Source organism: Neomonachus schauinslandi, chromosome 10, assembly GCF_002201575.2.
Source record: "Neomonachus schauinslandi chromosome 10, ASM220157v2, whole genome shotgun sequence".
NCBI classification, from domain to species: Eukaryota; Metazoa; Chordata; class Mammalia; order Carnivora; family Phocidae; genus Neomonachus; species Neomonachus schauinslandi.
The window spans coordinates 15,150,861-15,167,068 of NC_058412.1; the positions used below are offsets into that span (position 1 = coordinate 15,150,861).

General features: G+C 37.2%; 1 protein-coding gene across 2 annotated transcripts in view; it reads right to left on the minus strand.

The window, feature by feature from the left end:
- Window positions 1-16,208, minus strand: part of WDR35 (WD repeat domain 35) — a 57,852-nt gene that overhangs the window by 27,541 nt on the left and 14,103 nt on the right. The window contains exons 9-12 of one of the 2 annotated variants that reach the window (XM_021697471.1): window positions 15,785-15,910; window positions 12,123-12,308; window positions 7,208-7,240; window positions 6,801-6,861 (exon numbers count right to left, since the gene is read on the minus strand). In XM_021697471.1, coding sequence (XP_021553146.1) covers window positions 6,801-6,861; window positions 7,208-7,240; window positions 12,123-12,308; window positions 15,785-15,910 — 406 coding nt within the window. The remainder of the gene's footprint in view (window positions 1-6,800; window positions 6,862-7,207; window positions 7,241-12,122; window positions 12,309-15,784; window positions 15,911-16,208) is intronic. The other variant, XM_021697470.1, reaches the window with a different exon arrangement.

Here is a 16,208-nt window from a genome sequence, read left to right on the forward strand (position 1 = left end):
AGATCTGAACAGACATTTCTCCAATGAAGATATACAAACAGCCAGTAAGCAAAGGAAAAGATGTTCAACAGTATTAGCCATCAAGCAAATGCAAATCAAAACCACAATGAGATACTACTTCCGTCCCATTTTAATGGCTAAAATCAAAAGGCTAGACAATAATGAGTATTGCCAAGGATGTACAGAAATGGTAAGAAAATAAAGTGGTGCGTCCACTTTGAAAAATAGTTTGGCAGTTTCTCCAAATGTTAAATACAGAGTTACCACAGGCCCCAACAACTCCACTCCTAGGTATATACCCAAGAGAAATGAAAACACATGTCCACACAAAAGCTCACACACAAATGTTCAGAACAGCATTGTTCATAATAGCCAAAAAGTAGAAATAGCCCAAATGTCCATTAACTGATGAATAAATCAATTCCCACTCCTTCCACCTGTCCCCACTATTATTACTGCTTGGTTTGGGCCTTTATCCTTCCCTCCAATCTCACGTCCTATATTTCCTCATTAATTTAGGAAAGAAAATTCTCCAAAGTTCCTTCCTAATTTCAGAAATATCCTCCTAAACATGTAACTTTCTTTCATCTTTTTCATGTTTTTCTTTTTTTGAAGATTTTATTTATTTGACAGAGAGAGAGAAAGAGAGAGAGCACAAGCAGGGGGCGTAGCAGGCTCCCCGCTAAGCAGAGAGCCCTACCCAGGGCTTGGTCCCAGGATCCTGGGATCATGACCTGAGCTGAAGGCGGATATTTAACCAACTGGGCCACCCAGGTGCTCCTTTCTGTTCTGTTTCTTAAAGAACATTTAATTAGCTCCTACTGTGTACCCTCTGATGACACAGTCTTATCAAATCTATCTCAAAAATTTCTAAATGGAGGAATAAAGAAGTAAAATAACTTGCCCATGGTCGCAAAACAAACTAAACACCATAAAAGTAAGCACACACATTCACACAAAATATGTAAAAACAAACAAACAAAAAAATCCTTCATAGAAGATCATTTTAGTACCTGTTTTCTAAACTCATGAATAATGAGAATAGTGTAAAACTTATGTTTTATTAACTATTAAGCAAAGTACTCGTATGGCCAGAATAAAGGAATGGTGTAAGTAGTAGCTCTACCATTTAGAGAGCTCTTGCCACAGTCCAAGAAGATATTTAAGGCAGGAAGAGACTTAGAAAGTGGACAAAGAATTAGAAACCAGATGAATGGTAAAATGTTAATTAAGTAGATTACCCACTTTGGGTTTCAAATTCAAGAATTTTTATATGCTAAGTAATTCAGTTAGTTGAATCATACTAAAAAAAAACTTTTTCATTACAATTGTCAAGAGTGTTCTATTCAAAACACATACTATTGTTGAACTCTAGAGGGAGCCAGAAGCCTTTCCTGTAGGGAACAAGCGGTTGAAAGGCAGTCCTGGAGAAGGGGAGCAAAGCCCTGGGGAGTGCGGAGTGGGATGAATGAGCACGCCAGGCCCAGGCTTTGCTCAGCTTTCTCTGACCCCGGCTCTTCACTAAATCCTAAGACCTTTGCTAAATGTTTAGTAAATTCTACCACAGACACATTATCTAATGCCAACTATTATGCCCTTAGTGTGATTTAAAGGAAGCTCACAAACTTTTAAACTACTTTCTAATAATACAATTTTTCTTAAGCATATAAATCATTCCTCTATCCATTGTTTACCTACAACTAAATTATATTCATGTTCCTTTTTTTTTTTTAAGATTTTTTATTTATTTGAGAGAGAGAGTGACAGAGATAGCAAGAGATAGCACAAGCGGGAAGGAGGGAGAAGCAGGCTCCCGCTGAGCAGGGAGCCTGAAATGGGACTCGATCCCAGGACCCTGGGATCATGACCTGAGCCCAAGGCAGACATTTAACTGACTGAGCCACCCAGGCGCCCCTGTTCCTTTCTGATACATCCTAAATAATCACAATAACTAATCGTTAGCCTGATTAATTCAAAAGTAAAATGTTAGTGGTTCATGGAAAGAGTCAGACTTTGGGATTCAAGCAACAGGTTCTTGCTTAACTCTGTGGCCTTAGAAAAATCACTTATTCTCTCTGAACCTCAGTCTACTCACTGCAACTGAAGATGATAATAATACCAACCTTATACAGCTGCTTAAAGATTAAAAGAGATAGTAAACATAAAGCATAGTACAGTGCCTGGAATAGAATAAAGGCTTAATAATCACTTCAAAGCCAATATTTATTGAATTTTAAATGTATATATATACCAGGTACATATTGTAATATACTAATTATAATCACATAGTTATATATAATATATAATTGTATTAATATATAACAAAAATACTCCATAGTATCTATTCTCACTCACACAACTACTCCTTGAGGTAGGCATTATTATCCCCATGTAGCAGATGAAGACACAGAAAGATGGAGGAGTTAAATAACTTGCTGAACACACAGCTGGAAAGTGGGAGAAGGTGGGACACAAGCCCAGTTAAACTGGCTCCAGAAGCTGTGTCCTTAACCACTATGGCATCATGCTTCTCATTAAGGGTTAATAAGTATTAGATGTGGTTACTATTATTTTCTTTACTTTTATTACCTACATAGGTTTTTATAATAAAATCACAGACAAACCCACCGGTCAATATAAAAAACAAATACAAATGTATCTGAAACATACATTCTTTTGAATCAGTAGGGTAGTAATTTCAGCAAATTCATATAGGTAGATAATCCTATCTACAAAAATTATGCTAGATATTCATTAAAAGATCCAACCCATCCAGGTGGATTCATTCTTAGTTTCCTAGAACTAAACCTCCAGGAAAAAGTTAAGAATCCAAATTTTAACAGGTAGAACATTTTAGAAAAAGAACACAACCAGGATAAAAGCACTCCACGCCCTTCTCAACTATTCATTATCTACAAAAAAAATTTCAAATATCTAGAATGATTATTGGGAAAAAAATTTTTAAGAAAAAGACAGTCTCTTCAACAAATGGTGTTGGGAAAATTGGACAGCCACATGCAGAAGAATGAAACTGGACCACTTTTACACCATACACAAAAATAAACTCAAAATGGATGGAATCCATCAGAATCCTAGAGAACACAGGCACCTCTTTGACATCAGCCACAGCAACTTCTTGCTAAACATGTCTCCAAAGGCAAAAGAAACAAAAGCAAAAATGAACTATTGGAACCTCATCAAAATAAAAAGCTTTTGCACAGCAAAGGAAAGTCAACAAAACTAAAAGCAACCTACAGAATGGGAGAAGATATTTACAAATGACATATCAGTTAAAGGGCTAGTATCCAAGATCCATAAAGACTTACCAAACTCAACACCCAAAAAAACAAATAATCCACTCAAAAAATGGGCAAAAGACATGAACAGACATTTCTCCAAAGAAGACATACAAATGGCCAACAGACACATGAAAAAATGCTCAACATCACTTGGCATCAGGGAAATATAAATCAAAACCATAATGAGATACCACCTCACATGGGTCAGAATGGCTAAAATGAACAAGTCAGGAAATGACAGATGTTGGCGGGGATGTGGAAAAAAGGGAACCCTCTTACACTCTTGGTGGGAATGCAAACTGGTGCAGCCACTCTGGAAAACAGTATGGAGGTTCCTCAAAAAGTTAAAAATAGAGCTATCCTATGACCCAGCAATTGCATTACTAGGTATTTATGCAAAGGATGCAAACATAGTGATTTGAAGGGGCAGCCCAGATGTCCATCGACAGATGAATGGATAAAGAAGACATGGTATATAGATATATATATATATATACACACACACATACAAACACATATATACACACACGCACAATGGAACATTACTCAGCCATCAAAAAGAATGAAATCTTACCATTTGCAATGACAATGGAAGGAACTAGAAGGTATTACGCTAAGCAAAATAAGTCAGTCAGAGAAAAACAAATACCATATGATTTTACTCATAATGTAGAATTTAAGAAACAAAACAAATGAACATAGGGAAAGGGAAGGAAAAATAAAATAAGATGAAAATTGAGAGGGAGGCAAAACATAAGAGACGCTGAACTCTAGGAAACAAATTGTGGGTTGCTGGAGGGGAGGTGGGTGGGGGGAAGGGAAATTGGGTGATGGGTATTAAGGAGGGCACTTGATATAATGAGCACTGGGTATTATATGCAACTGATGAATCACTCAATTCTACCTCTGAAACTAATAAAAAAAAATTATGCTTCCATTAACTGAACTTTGTAACACTAGGAAGGAGTAGTTACTAGGCAAGCAAGGATATAAAATAACTTAAAACAATCTAGGAACTCACATATAAGTAAAACCTGCTTGTAATATTTTAATGCTGAGGCCTGAAATAAATGTCTACATCTGTAATGTTCCCCTACTTTCCTATTCATTTCTCAGCCCCTTAAAGAGCTGGTAAACTGAAACTGCACTGACATGTTTTCATCAAATTGCCTTTTTCTAGATTATATGGAGGACTCAGTGCATGTGTTAGAGACCACCATTGGAAAGCCACCGACATGCTCTCACCAAAATGGCCAAAGTACAGGCACCTGGTACTTTCAGGCACTTTCCATGCCTCCAATCCTCTGCAAATGCTGTTTTCTCTCCTTAAAAAGTCACCTGAAGAAATACTTATCCTTCAAAATTCAGGTCAAATGAAACTGTCTCTAAGTAGGAAAGATGTCCCTGCTGTCCTTACTCACCAACATCCACTTATCCTAGCACACAGATGGGGAGCAGTAAGCCAGTGTTCAACTGAGTAACTATATTTCATTATTTGTTTAAATATCCTACAGGAAGTTTCAAAGTCAATTTCTTATAACTCCAGATACCTGGTACAGGACCTGAAACTCACTGAAGGTTTGCTAAATAAATGAATTATCATTTTCTATTTTCATGATAGAAAATAAATATTTTCCATATGTTCAATAAACATTTGTTATGGGGCAGGCATAGAGTTAGGTAGAGGAGATACAGAAATGAGTAAGACATAGATCTTTAAGAAGCTCAAAATCTTGTGGGGAAGACTAACAAGAACATCAATAATCATAGTGCAGAGTAAAAAGAAGTACTGTGAATAGAAGTGCACCAAAGGTATTTTAAGGAAGCAAAGGAAGAGCACCAAAAACGGGCACCTAACTCCTTCATGTACAGAACAAGAGTCCCACGGACTAAACTTCTATAATAATGTATAAAGTTCTTTTAAAAAGTTCCTATAGAGTTTGTCAGGAGGAAGAGTAGGTAGCACAACAAAAATTACACTTTCCAGAAAAACATCACTTACATACTTTTTTCATTTTCGCCTCTGGCCCTCATGAAATTTGGCATACAAACTGAAAAAAGGAATTTTACAGGATATGTATGAAACAAAAATGTAGAGTCCTTGGCTGGGTTTACTGCAGACCAATGAAAGAACTGTTTGTTAAAATTTCAGCCAGCGAGACTGCAAAAAAAAAAAGTTTCGAGACTCAAAAATACAAATAATCATGCCCTCAAGTATTGGCCATTTTATGAAGGTGAAGGATTGACATCTGGCTTTATGAAAAAAAAAAGACTACCTGTGATTAAAATTACTTTGAGGCTAACCCTATCATCATTATTCTGTTAAAACTTTTGATATCAAAAGAAAAAGCCTATAATCTAAAGACTGACAGAATTCACACCTTAAAGACTATTATGTTTCTAACAGAAGACATTCATGTAACAAGAATCTGTAATAATTTTAAGTGAAGCCTTTTAATAAGGAACACTAACATATACATGTGTGCACATAAATAAACATATACCTAAGTAACAATGAACGGAAGACATGAAGCTGAAAAGTTTCACTATATAAAAGTGAGTTACCAAGACCCTGAACAGAGAATATAAAATCCTTGAAGCCAGTAAGTATTTCTCTCATTTGCTTGTATCACCCAAAGAGTTTAGCAAAATATACTTAGAAGACAGACACTAACATCTGATTAAGATTGAACATGAAATCTAAAAACAAAATGACGAGCTCTCAGATTCAGAAAATAATTCAATGGGTTTTCAATTTTTGAAATCTAATAACTTTTCTAATACCATATTCAATAAACTACCACACTTAAAAAAAAATGTTACTTTTGGAAGTTGCAGTGAAACGACAACGAAATACTTGGTAATGATCTTTAACAAAAAAACTTAGAGTAAGATGTGCAATTTTTTAATGGTGACTTTCATAGCTGTTAGCTAGAAGAAATGGTAAATCTAAAGTAACAAATGTCTTCTGAAAACAAAAAGGAATTTGTGAAAGCTGTCCCTATTAACTGACTGATTTCATTAGAAAAATCTGGAAAGAACAAATGCACTTTTACAAGCAGCTAAAGTGTTTTTATGAGAGAGAGGTATTTACAAGCAGTTTATTAATAATAAAAGTGGTTTAACAGCAAAATTCTTTCTACAATCCTCAGTTTATTACATGCTAATCCTTATGCTGCATACCAATTCCTATACAATTATATTTCCCATTGAAAGCAAATGATGGCAGTATAGCATTCATGAGATTACTGTGGCTTTTAGATACAGTAACCTATAATTTATTGTATTAAACAGGATACTTCTGACAGTGAAGTGGAGCATTATTAATAATTTTACCACGACAATAGGCATAAACTGGTGCTAGACTTGGCAAACCAGGAAGAATGGTCATCCTTATCTTGGAGAATACCATTTTAATTAATAATACCATTGTTAGGTTTTTAAATTAGTGTTACAAATAAAGATTGATTAAAAAAGGAATAGACATTAACATTTCCTTACCAATATCAATATACTTGGGATCCAAAGGTGTGCCAATAGAATTACAAAGAACAAGCACAAACTGTGAACAAAAAACAAAGAGTATCAGAGCTCCTGCTTCTTTAAAATAAAGGAAACAATGCTTAAGATATCATGCTTAGTATCACGACTGGGAAATAACTGATAAAATTGTTAAGTGCAAAGAATATAATCTACAGCATTAAACATAAAGAAACATGAATTAAAATTAAACCAAGGCTGATTTCTCAATATAATGGAACACTGTGGTTTTTAAGAGGCCACCTAAGAAACGCAAGTACACTGGCTACTTTTCATTATTTACACTTCTAAAACTCCTGATCAGCTGTCACCTCAAAACTCATTTTCATCCTATGATCAGCTATATAAGAACTAATTTAATTTGTTACCGTTGCACCAAATGTTCCCATCTCGTTCTCCTCCTTTGAAGCATTATAAAAAGGACATGAGAAATTCAGAAGAAATCAGTTAACTCAGAAAAAAATATAATCCAATCTAGTGAAAAATGACTTACAATGCCCACTAGTTAGCACAAACACAATTACCAATAATTAATATTAAGGAAAATAATCAAGTATAATGCACACTTTACACCATATCATTCTAAAGGGATAATTTAATTTTACTCTCAGTTACCTTTTCTATTATCTTGTGCTAAGAATACTGTTTTACTTAGATGTTCTCCTGAAAAGAATGATTTCAAATAAACCAATTCTCTATGTACTATTTACATATAGTCTTTCTCTCTCTTTTTTCAGCTTAAGTAAAACTTCTTTGATTTCATAAATATAAACTAAATGGATCTTTAGGCACTGTCGGTGGGAATGCAAACTGGTGCAGCCACACTGCTGGAAAACAGTATGGAGGGTCCTCAAAAACTTAAAAATAGAGCCAGCCCATGATCTGGGAATCTACACTACTGAGTACCCAAAAAACACAAAAACACAAATTCAAAGAGATAAATGCACCCTTATGTGTACTGCAGCATTATTTACAACAGCTAAACTACGGAAGCAGCCCAAGTCTCCATCAATAGATGAATGGATAAAGAAGATGTGGTGTATAGATATATGCAATGGAATATTACTCAGCCATCAAAAAGAATGAAATCCTGCCATTTGCAACAACATGGATGGAGCTACTGAGTATAATGCTAAGCCAAATAGTCAGAGAAAGACAAACACCATATGATCTCACTCATATGTGGAACTTAAGAAACAAAACAAATGAGCAAAGAAAAAAAAGAGAGAGAGAGACAAAGCAAGAAACACACTCTTAACTATAGAGAACAAACTGATGGCTACCGGGGCGTGGGGGAGTGGGGAGGAAATAGGTAAAGGAGATTAAGAGTACACTTATCATAATGGGCACTGAGTCATGTACAGAATTGTTGAATTACTATATTGTACACCTGAAACTAATATAACACTGTATGTTAATAACACTGGAATTAAAGTTAAAAATTTAGAGGCACCTGGGTGGCTCAGTCAGGTGAGCATCTGACTTGATTTCTGAGTCCTCATGCTCAGGTCATGATCTCAGGGTCCTGGGGTCAAGGCCTGCAGCGGGCTTCATGCTGAGAGCAGAGTCGGCTTGAGATTCTCTCCTCCCTCTGCCCTTCTCCCCTTCCCTCGACCCCGCTCACATGCAGGCACACAGGTTTCTCTCTCTCTCTAAAAATAAATAAATAGGGGTGCCTGGGTGGCTCAGTCAGTTAAGCAGCTGCCTTCAGCTCAGGTCATGATTCCAGGGTCCTGGGATCGAGCCCCACATCGGGATCCTTGCTCTATGGGGAGCCTTCTTCTCCCTCTCCCTCGGCCTGCCTGCCGCTCCCCCCTTGTGCTCTCTCTCTCTCACTATCCCTCTCTCTCTCTGTGTCAAATAAATAAAATCTTTAAAAAAAATAAAATAAAAATGAATAAAATCTTTTAAAAATAAATACAATTAAAAATTTAAGGAAAAAATGTTTAAGAAAAATTTTTAAGAAACTAAATGACAAAAATTGTACCGAAATATAATTTACTCTTCTACTACTTAAAATAAGCTGATTTACTGCCACAAAGTACCACAAATAATGTGTATTTTTTAATCCACATATAATCTACATGCTCAAGGTTAAAGAATGAAGTAGTTCCATAAGACTTATTAAAAATAGAAGTTCCCCACTAACTTCCCATTTTCTGCTCCCTGAAGTAACAACTTTCAGCTCCTTTAACTCATCCTTTTGATATTTACCTCCACAAACCTAAATAATGTGTTTATGATGCTACTTCTTGTTTTGTTCTGTTTAGATCTGGGACATTCTCCACTGACTTCCCACTATCACAGATAGGTATGTAACTCTCTTTCAGCCCCCTTCCCAGCCCCCAACACAGGGCACACCCCTATGCCTCCAGCTTCCCACCTACCATTTTGTTAGATCAGAATTTTAGGAGTTAATATGATCATTAAGCTCCAAATAAAAGGCTCTTTTTAATTAAAAATCCATTTAACTAAAAAAATCCATTTAAAAAACATCATTTTGACTATGTAAGTGTTATTCATAGCTGAGTTTTAAGTATGTCACGATTTATTCTCCTTTCAAGTGCATTTTGCTTTCCCTGTGGTTGGTAATTGTCTTTATTTTTTTCTCTTTGCTAGTTTCTCTGTATTGATTACTAACTTAAGTCCCCAGTTACCTCCCAGGTATGTGTCTCCTCTCAAGGGTTCAACCACATTAAGTGTTCTATTAATTTCATCTTGAGTTTCCTTTGGAGCCATGTGACGTGCTGTCATCTGATGACACGCTAGGCATGCCACACACTGTCAGCTGGTACCACTCTTCACCATTGCTGTCAGGTTATCCAGTTTCTTCTTTCTTGGTCTAGTCCTCATTTTGGTTGGCCATATCCTGAAGTAACTAAGATAAGAAAGCTTGAAGATAAATTTTTGGTGACCTTGTACATCTAAAAATGTCTTTCCCCTACCTTCATTTTATTTTTTCACACAACACAGGAAGCTTTATTCATCCACACCATTCCAGAGAAAGGCAGGCTCACTTTAGTATGCTGTCCTCTTGGGCTTCTGCCAGTTCTCTCTCAACCCATTTCTGTTCATCCTGCTTCTTTTTCTCCTCAGCTGCTCTCCTCCTTTCCTCTTCTGCCCGAGGTTTCAGGTAACTTGAGCTTGGCTCCGTAGGCAATGCCGAGGAACAGGCAGAGCAGTAGCCGAGATTGATGAGCAGAGACCTGGACAGGCAACACCATCTTGTCCAAAACCTTCATGCTGGAAGCATAATCTGTCTCCTACCTTCATTGTAATTCATAGTTTGCTTAACATATAGAATTCAAGATGGGAAATCATTTTCCCTCAAAATTTCAAAAGCAATTCTCCAAAGTATTGCTGTTGACAAGTTGAATGCCATGATGACACCTGACCCTATGAAGTCTGTTTTTCTGAAAGCTTATAGGATCTTTCTATCCCCAGTGTTCTGAAAGTTCACAACGATGTGCCTTGATGTGGAAATATTTCCATTCACTGAGCTAGGCACTTTCAATCTAGAGAGTCAAGGGAAATTTTCTTGAATATTTTCTTCAGAATTACTCTCTTCCACTTTGCCTGTTCACTGAACTTCCAGGTCTGGTCCTTTGATTTTCTTATCTATTCACTCCTGTTTTCCATTTCCTTGTCTTTTTGTTCCGCTTTACAGGAGTTTTCCTTCATTTTATCTTCTAACCCCTCTGCCAAATTTTTCATTGCTGTTATCATATTTGTAATTTCCAAAAACTTCCTTTTCTATAGCATTCCTTCCTTCTTTTATGGATGTAGTATCTCTTAACTCTAGGAAGATAATTTGAAATTATTCTTCTGCATTGTTCTTCTCCCTGCAGAGTCTCTGCTTCCTCCCAATTCTTTTCTCCTTGTGTTTATTTTTTTGTGTCTGTTAAATGAGATGCTTTTCTCAAATGTCTGACAATCCTTGTCTATCTGCTTCTATTTAAGAGTATGACACTAAAAAGCTGTTTGGAACCTATTTGTTTATGAGTGAGCCCCATGACTCTGGTCTTCACAGTAAGGTGATGGGGCAGGGAGCTTTCCTTGGTGACTCCCCACAGGAGTAACTTTAAGAGGTCTTTTCTCTTGAACTGGTCAGATTCTTCAGGCAGGACTCTATATGTTTTGTTTTTAATTTTCTCCTTCTTGCATAATCTCTATTACTTCCAAATTGTTTTTCCATTCGTTTCTTTCTCCTACCAGGTACCATTAAGTCCTGTGTCTCTTCAGGATTCTGGGATGAAAACTGGTTTCTTCTTTGCTTTCTCCATTGATGACTTAGGATTCAGCTTTCCTAGGTCTGCTAAGGTAATTACCACTAATCCACCTACTCTTTTTTTTTTTTAAAGATTTTATTTATTTATTTGACAGAGAAAGACACAGAGAGAGAGGGAACACAAACGGGGAGTGGGAGAGGGAGAAGCAGACTCCCCGCCGAGCAGGGAGCCCGATGCGGGACTCGATCCCGGGACTCCAGGATCATGACCTGAGCTGAAGGCAGTCGCTTAACCAACTGAGCCACCCAGGCGCCCTAATCCACCTACTCTTTAACCTCTAAAACTATGTTGCCATTTCCTCTCCCTTTCTGGTCCCTATGGGCTTATGACTTTTTAAAAAATACCTTTATTGTTTTTTTGTGAGTTACAGGAGAGAACAGGGCCAAAGGTGGCTGTTCAAATGGCCACCTTAAACTAAAAACTCTATACTTTTTAACAGGCTAAAATAATTTATAACCCAGCCAAAGACAATGGTAATCCTTTTTAAAAAAAAATTTATAAGCTTCTGCAAATATTTAAATTGTTAGCATACTTTTTAGAAAGGCATTATTTACATTATTTATTTTACCCTGTGAGATATTGATTTTTAAAGCAATGTAATTCCAAATAAAAGTATATTTCTCAGTGCCAAAGCTACCCAAAGTGTTATAATGGTCATCATTACATAATTTCTTGAGCGTTTATACTAGACATCTGGATATTCATTTTTCCTTGTGGAATTTTAACTTGGAAAAGGAGTATGGCATTTTAAATATATTTCAGAGACAAAAAGCTTCCGTACTGACCTGGTCAATATGAAATGCTAATGGATTAGCTGATAGGAGAAAAAAACAGGGGACAGAGAACCAATGGAGTCACATAATTTTCCAAAACAGAGGTCTAGACAGACATGGCCAGTAGACCCAATACTTTGCTGCACCTACCAGTACAGAGGCTATGCTTAAGAAGGTAGAGGTTAACCCATCTTAGCTTTAACATATAAAGGAACACCCACCTGAGGATGATTTTCATCAGCTTTTGTAGCCAAAATGCAGAAATCTCCACAGGTAGTAATAGAAATGAGACTCTTCACATATTTAACATATTTCTCATTGTTTTTCGTATCCCAAAAGATAACACAATACTCTGGACGATCAGGTCTGGTGTAAGCATAAACGACAGTATTTGAGCAATAACCCCACTAGGAAGAAAGGAAGGAGCAAAGAACAGGAGGGAAGAAGAGAGGGAGAGAAAGAGAAAAAGAACATTTAACATTGGGAAAGAAAAAAGAAAAAAAAGAAAAATCTTATTATATACTGTAGATATGTGGTTTTTTTGGTGCTGACCAAATATCTTCTTCAGGAATAGAAGACAGAAGGACTGAACATTCAGCTTAATACCTTTTCTCACCGAAATAACAACAACAAAATCTAAAAGCAATACAGTTATCAAAGAATGTACTACAAAAATAAATTTAACTTTCCTCATTTTCATTTGTAAGATTTTAAGCTTCAGTGGTGAAAATTTCAGATTTTTCAATAGTCATTACCAGCTGCATGGGGGGACAACAGAAGAGTGATCCCCACCAAAAGTTTATACCAAAAACTAATGATGTAATGTATGGTGATTAACATAACATAATAATAAAAAATAAATAAATAAAAGTTTATATTCTGGGTCCCCAAGCCAAAATTCAAAAACAGATGCTTTGCCTTTTTTCCCCATCCACATTTTCTACATTTGTTTTTACCAAAGTAACATGTGCACATAGTTTAGAGTCAAATAATTCTATGTGGCTTCTTTAAAACAAAAATAAAATGCAGATCCCCACTGACTAATTTCCTCCCAGGGGCAGCCATTTACAACTCTGAGCTTTGACTGTTTTGTTATTTACCTCCATATCACTTATGTATGAGATAGTGGAACTTAAAGAACTTAATGGAACCTCTTTCTCTTGAGCTAACTCCCCCAATATATTCATGTGTAATTTTTAATAAATCAGTATTCGGAGTTGATATTATTATGACTGTGTTTACTATCCAAAACTAAGGCATATTTACTTTTTATACTATGATTACTTTTTAAAATAAACTTTTTAAAATAATTTTAGATTTATAGGGGCGCCTGGGTGGCTCAGTAGTTAAGCGTCTGCCTTCCGCTCAGGTCATGATCCCAGGGTCCTGGGATCGAGCCCCGCATCGGGCTCCCTGCTCGGCGGGAAGCCTGCTTCTCCCTCTCCCACTCCCCTCGGTTGTGTTCCTGCTCTTGTTATCTCTCTCTCTGTCAAATAAATAAATAAAATCTTAAAAAATAAAATAAAATAAAGTAATTTTAGATTTATACAAAAGTTACAAGGATAGGGGCGCCTGCGTGGCTCAGTCGGTTAAGTGTCCGTCCCTCGATTTCAGCTCAGGTCATGATCTCAGGGTTGTAAGATCGAGACCCATCTCAGGCTCTGCACTGAGTGTGGAGTCTGCTTAAGATTGTCTCTCTCCCTCTCCCTAGGTGCCCTCTCCCCCCACTCACACATGCTCTATAAAAAAAACTTTTTTTAAAGTTACTAGGATAATACAGAGTTCCCTGTACTCCTCTCCCTATTGTTAACATCTTACACTACTGTGGTACATTTGTCACCACTAAGAAACCAGCACGGATCCAGTCCTACTAACTAAATTTCACGCTTTATTTGGATTTCATTAGTTTTTCCTTAATGTCCTTTTTCTGTCCCGGAATCCTATTTGGCATACATTATGCTCAGTAGTCATATCTCCTTAGAATCCCCTGGGCTGTGATGATTTCTCAGTCTTTCCTTGTTTTTAATGACCTAGACAGCTTTAACGAGTACCGGTCAGGTATTTTGCAGAATATCCTTCAATCTGTGTTTGTCTGGTGTTTTTCTCCCGCTCAGATTGGGATTCTCAGTTTTTAGTGAGCCCATGACAGAAGCGAAGGGCTCTCCTCATGTGCCACCTCAGGGGATACACGATACCTGTGTGACGCCGCTGACACCAGCCCTGACCGCCAAGACAAGGTGGTGTCTGCTAGGTCTCTCCACGGTAAGGGGACGTTCTTTTTCCCCTTTCCATACCCTGCTCTTCAGAAGTGAGTCACTGAATGCAACTCATGTTCAAGTTAGGGAAGCCAGGGACCAGAGGGGGTAGCATCTAAGTAATTCAAATACTTCTGTAAGGAAGCTTTGTTTCTTCTCCTCCATTTATTTATTTAAATAATTTATTTTAGATCAGCTTTTGCTTGTGGACATTTATTTTATAATTTGGTTGCAATGCAAAGTTACATCATTTATTTTGTTGCTCAAATTGTTCCAGTATTGGCCATTGGGAGCTCTTCCAGGTTGGCTCCTTTGTCTCTTTGGTATGCCCTATCCTTTTGTGTTTTGAGCACTTGCTTACTTTCTGGCACTGTCAGAGACTCCTGTATTTTTCCCACCCTAGTCCTAGAATCAGACAGTTCTCCAAGGTGCTTTGCCTTTTAAAAATAAAATAAGTTTTTCATAGCAAATATTCTTAGTAGTTTACCAGATTGAGTAATCTCATATTCTGAACTTGTTTTGGGTCAAATGATAAATTTAAGATAAAATATTGATTAGTATTGGGGCACCTGGGTGGCTCAGTCCATTAAGCATCAGCCTTCGGCTCAGGTCATGATCCCAGGGTCCTGGGATCGAGCCTCGTGTTGGGCTCCCTGCTCAGCGGGGAGCCTGCTTCTCCCTCTCCCACCCCCGTTCATGCTCTCTCTCTCTAAGAAATAAATAAAATCTTTTTTAAAAATATTGATCAGTATTATCCCGCTTATTCTCATTTTCCCCTTCTGATCCATTCTCTCGCTGCCTTTTTTTACCCTGCTATCCCCTGGAGACTGACTTCTATGAACTCCAACACATAGGCTACCTTGCCTTCTGGTTTCCAGTTGGGTCTGGCCAATAGAAGGCACCAACAGGTAGAGAGATGGGCTGACGTATTTCTTCCCCAAAACTGTTTCTACACAGCCAGCCGGCAGAGGCTGTGCTCCCACAGGATAATCCCTCTTGCACAGCCACAGCTCTAGTGGGTTCCAGGAACAATACTTTCCTACCTTGCCCACTGTTGCTAATCCCTGGATGCCTGCGTTGTCATCCCTTACAGGACCCATTAGCCATGCCCGTACCTCTCTAATAAACCCTCCATCAGTCTCTCTTCAGTTATTCTTTTGAGTGTGTCATCTGTTTCCTGCTGAGACCCTGACTGTTAGGGGTATTTTATTAGTTATGTATAGTATTCTAGGAAAGTTTTCAGGTTCTAAAGTCTTCACACTAAAAACGTCTCCTTTCATCTGGTTTCTAAAATCAAGTGGCTGCGAACACATGCAAGAAACGTACATTATACTTTGAGCTGTAGCAAAACTGTTTAGTAAAAACAGCTTTTTTGGGCGCCTGGGTGGCTCAGTTGGTTAAGCGACTGCCTTCGGCTCGGGTCATGATCCTGGAGTCCCTGGATCGAGTCCTGCATCGGGCTCCCTGCTCGGCAGGGAGTCTGCTTGTCCCTCTGACCCTCCCCCCTCTCATGCTCTCTCTATCTCATTCTCTCTCAAATGAATAAATAAAATCTTTAAAAAAATAAAAATAAAAAAATAAGTAAATAAAAACAGCTTTTTTTTTTAACAACTGCTCACAATACTCACCTTATAATCAGGTCGAATGTTTGCAAAATATATAAAAGAATCAACAGCTAGTGCAATTTTCAGTCCTCCTCCTTCCCAAGATAGTGCAGACATCTGCTTTCCAGGAACTTTCAAGGTACCCAAATGCTGAAAAAATAATTATATTTAACCTAAAATATCACAATTAAATAAAATATAAATTACCACCAATCACTTCATAGGGATCAAAGGTGTTATAAAAATTATTTTGTGAAAGGTTACTACTCACTTCAAAATCATTTTCCTTGAATTCTTATAATGAAAAACATACTTATGATAGGAGAAATTTACAAACAAAAGCGAAAGAATTCAGTATCAAATTTCATCAAATCCAAGATGCCAGAGATCTAAATATGCATATTTATGTATAACTCAGGAAGAATAAAACATACTGCTAATTAAAATA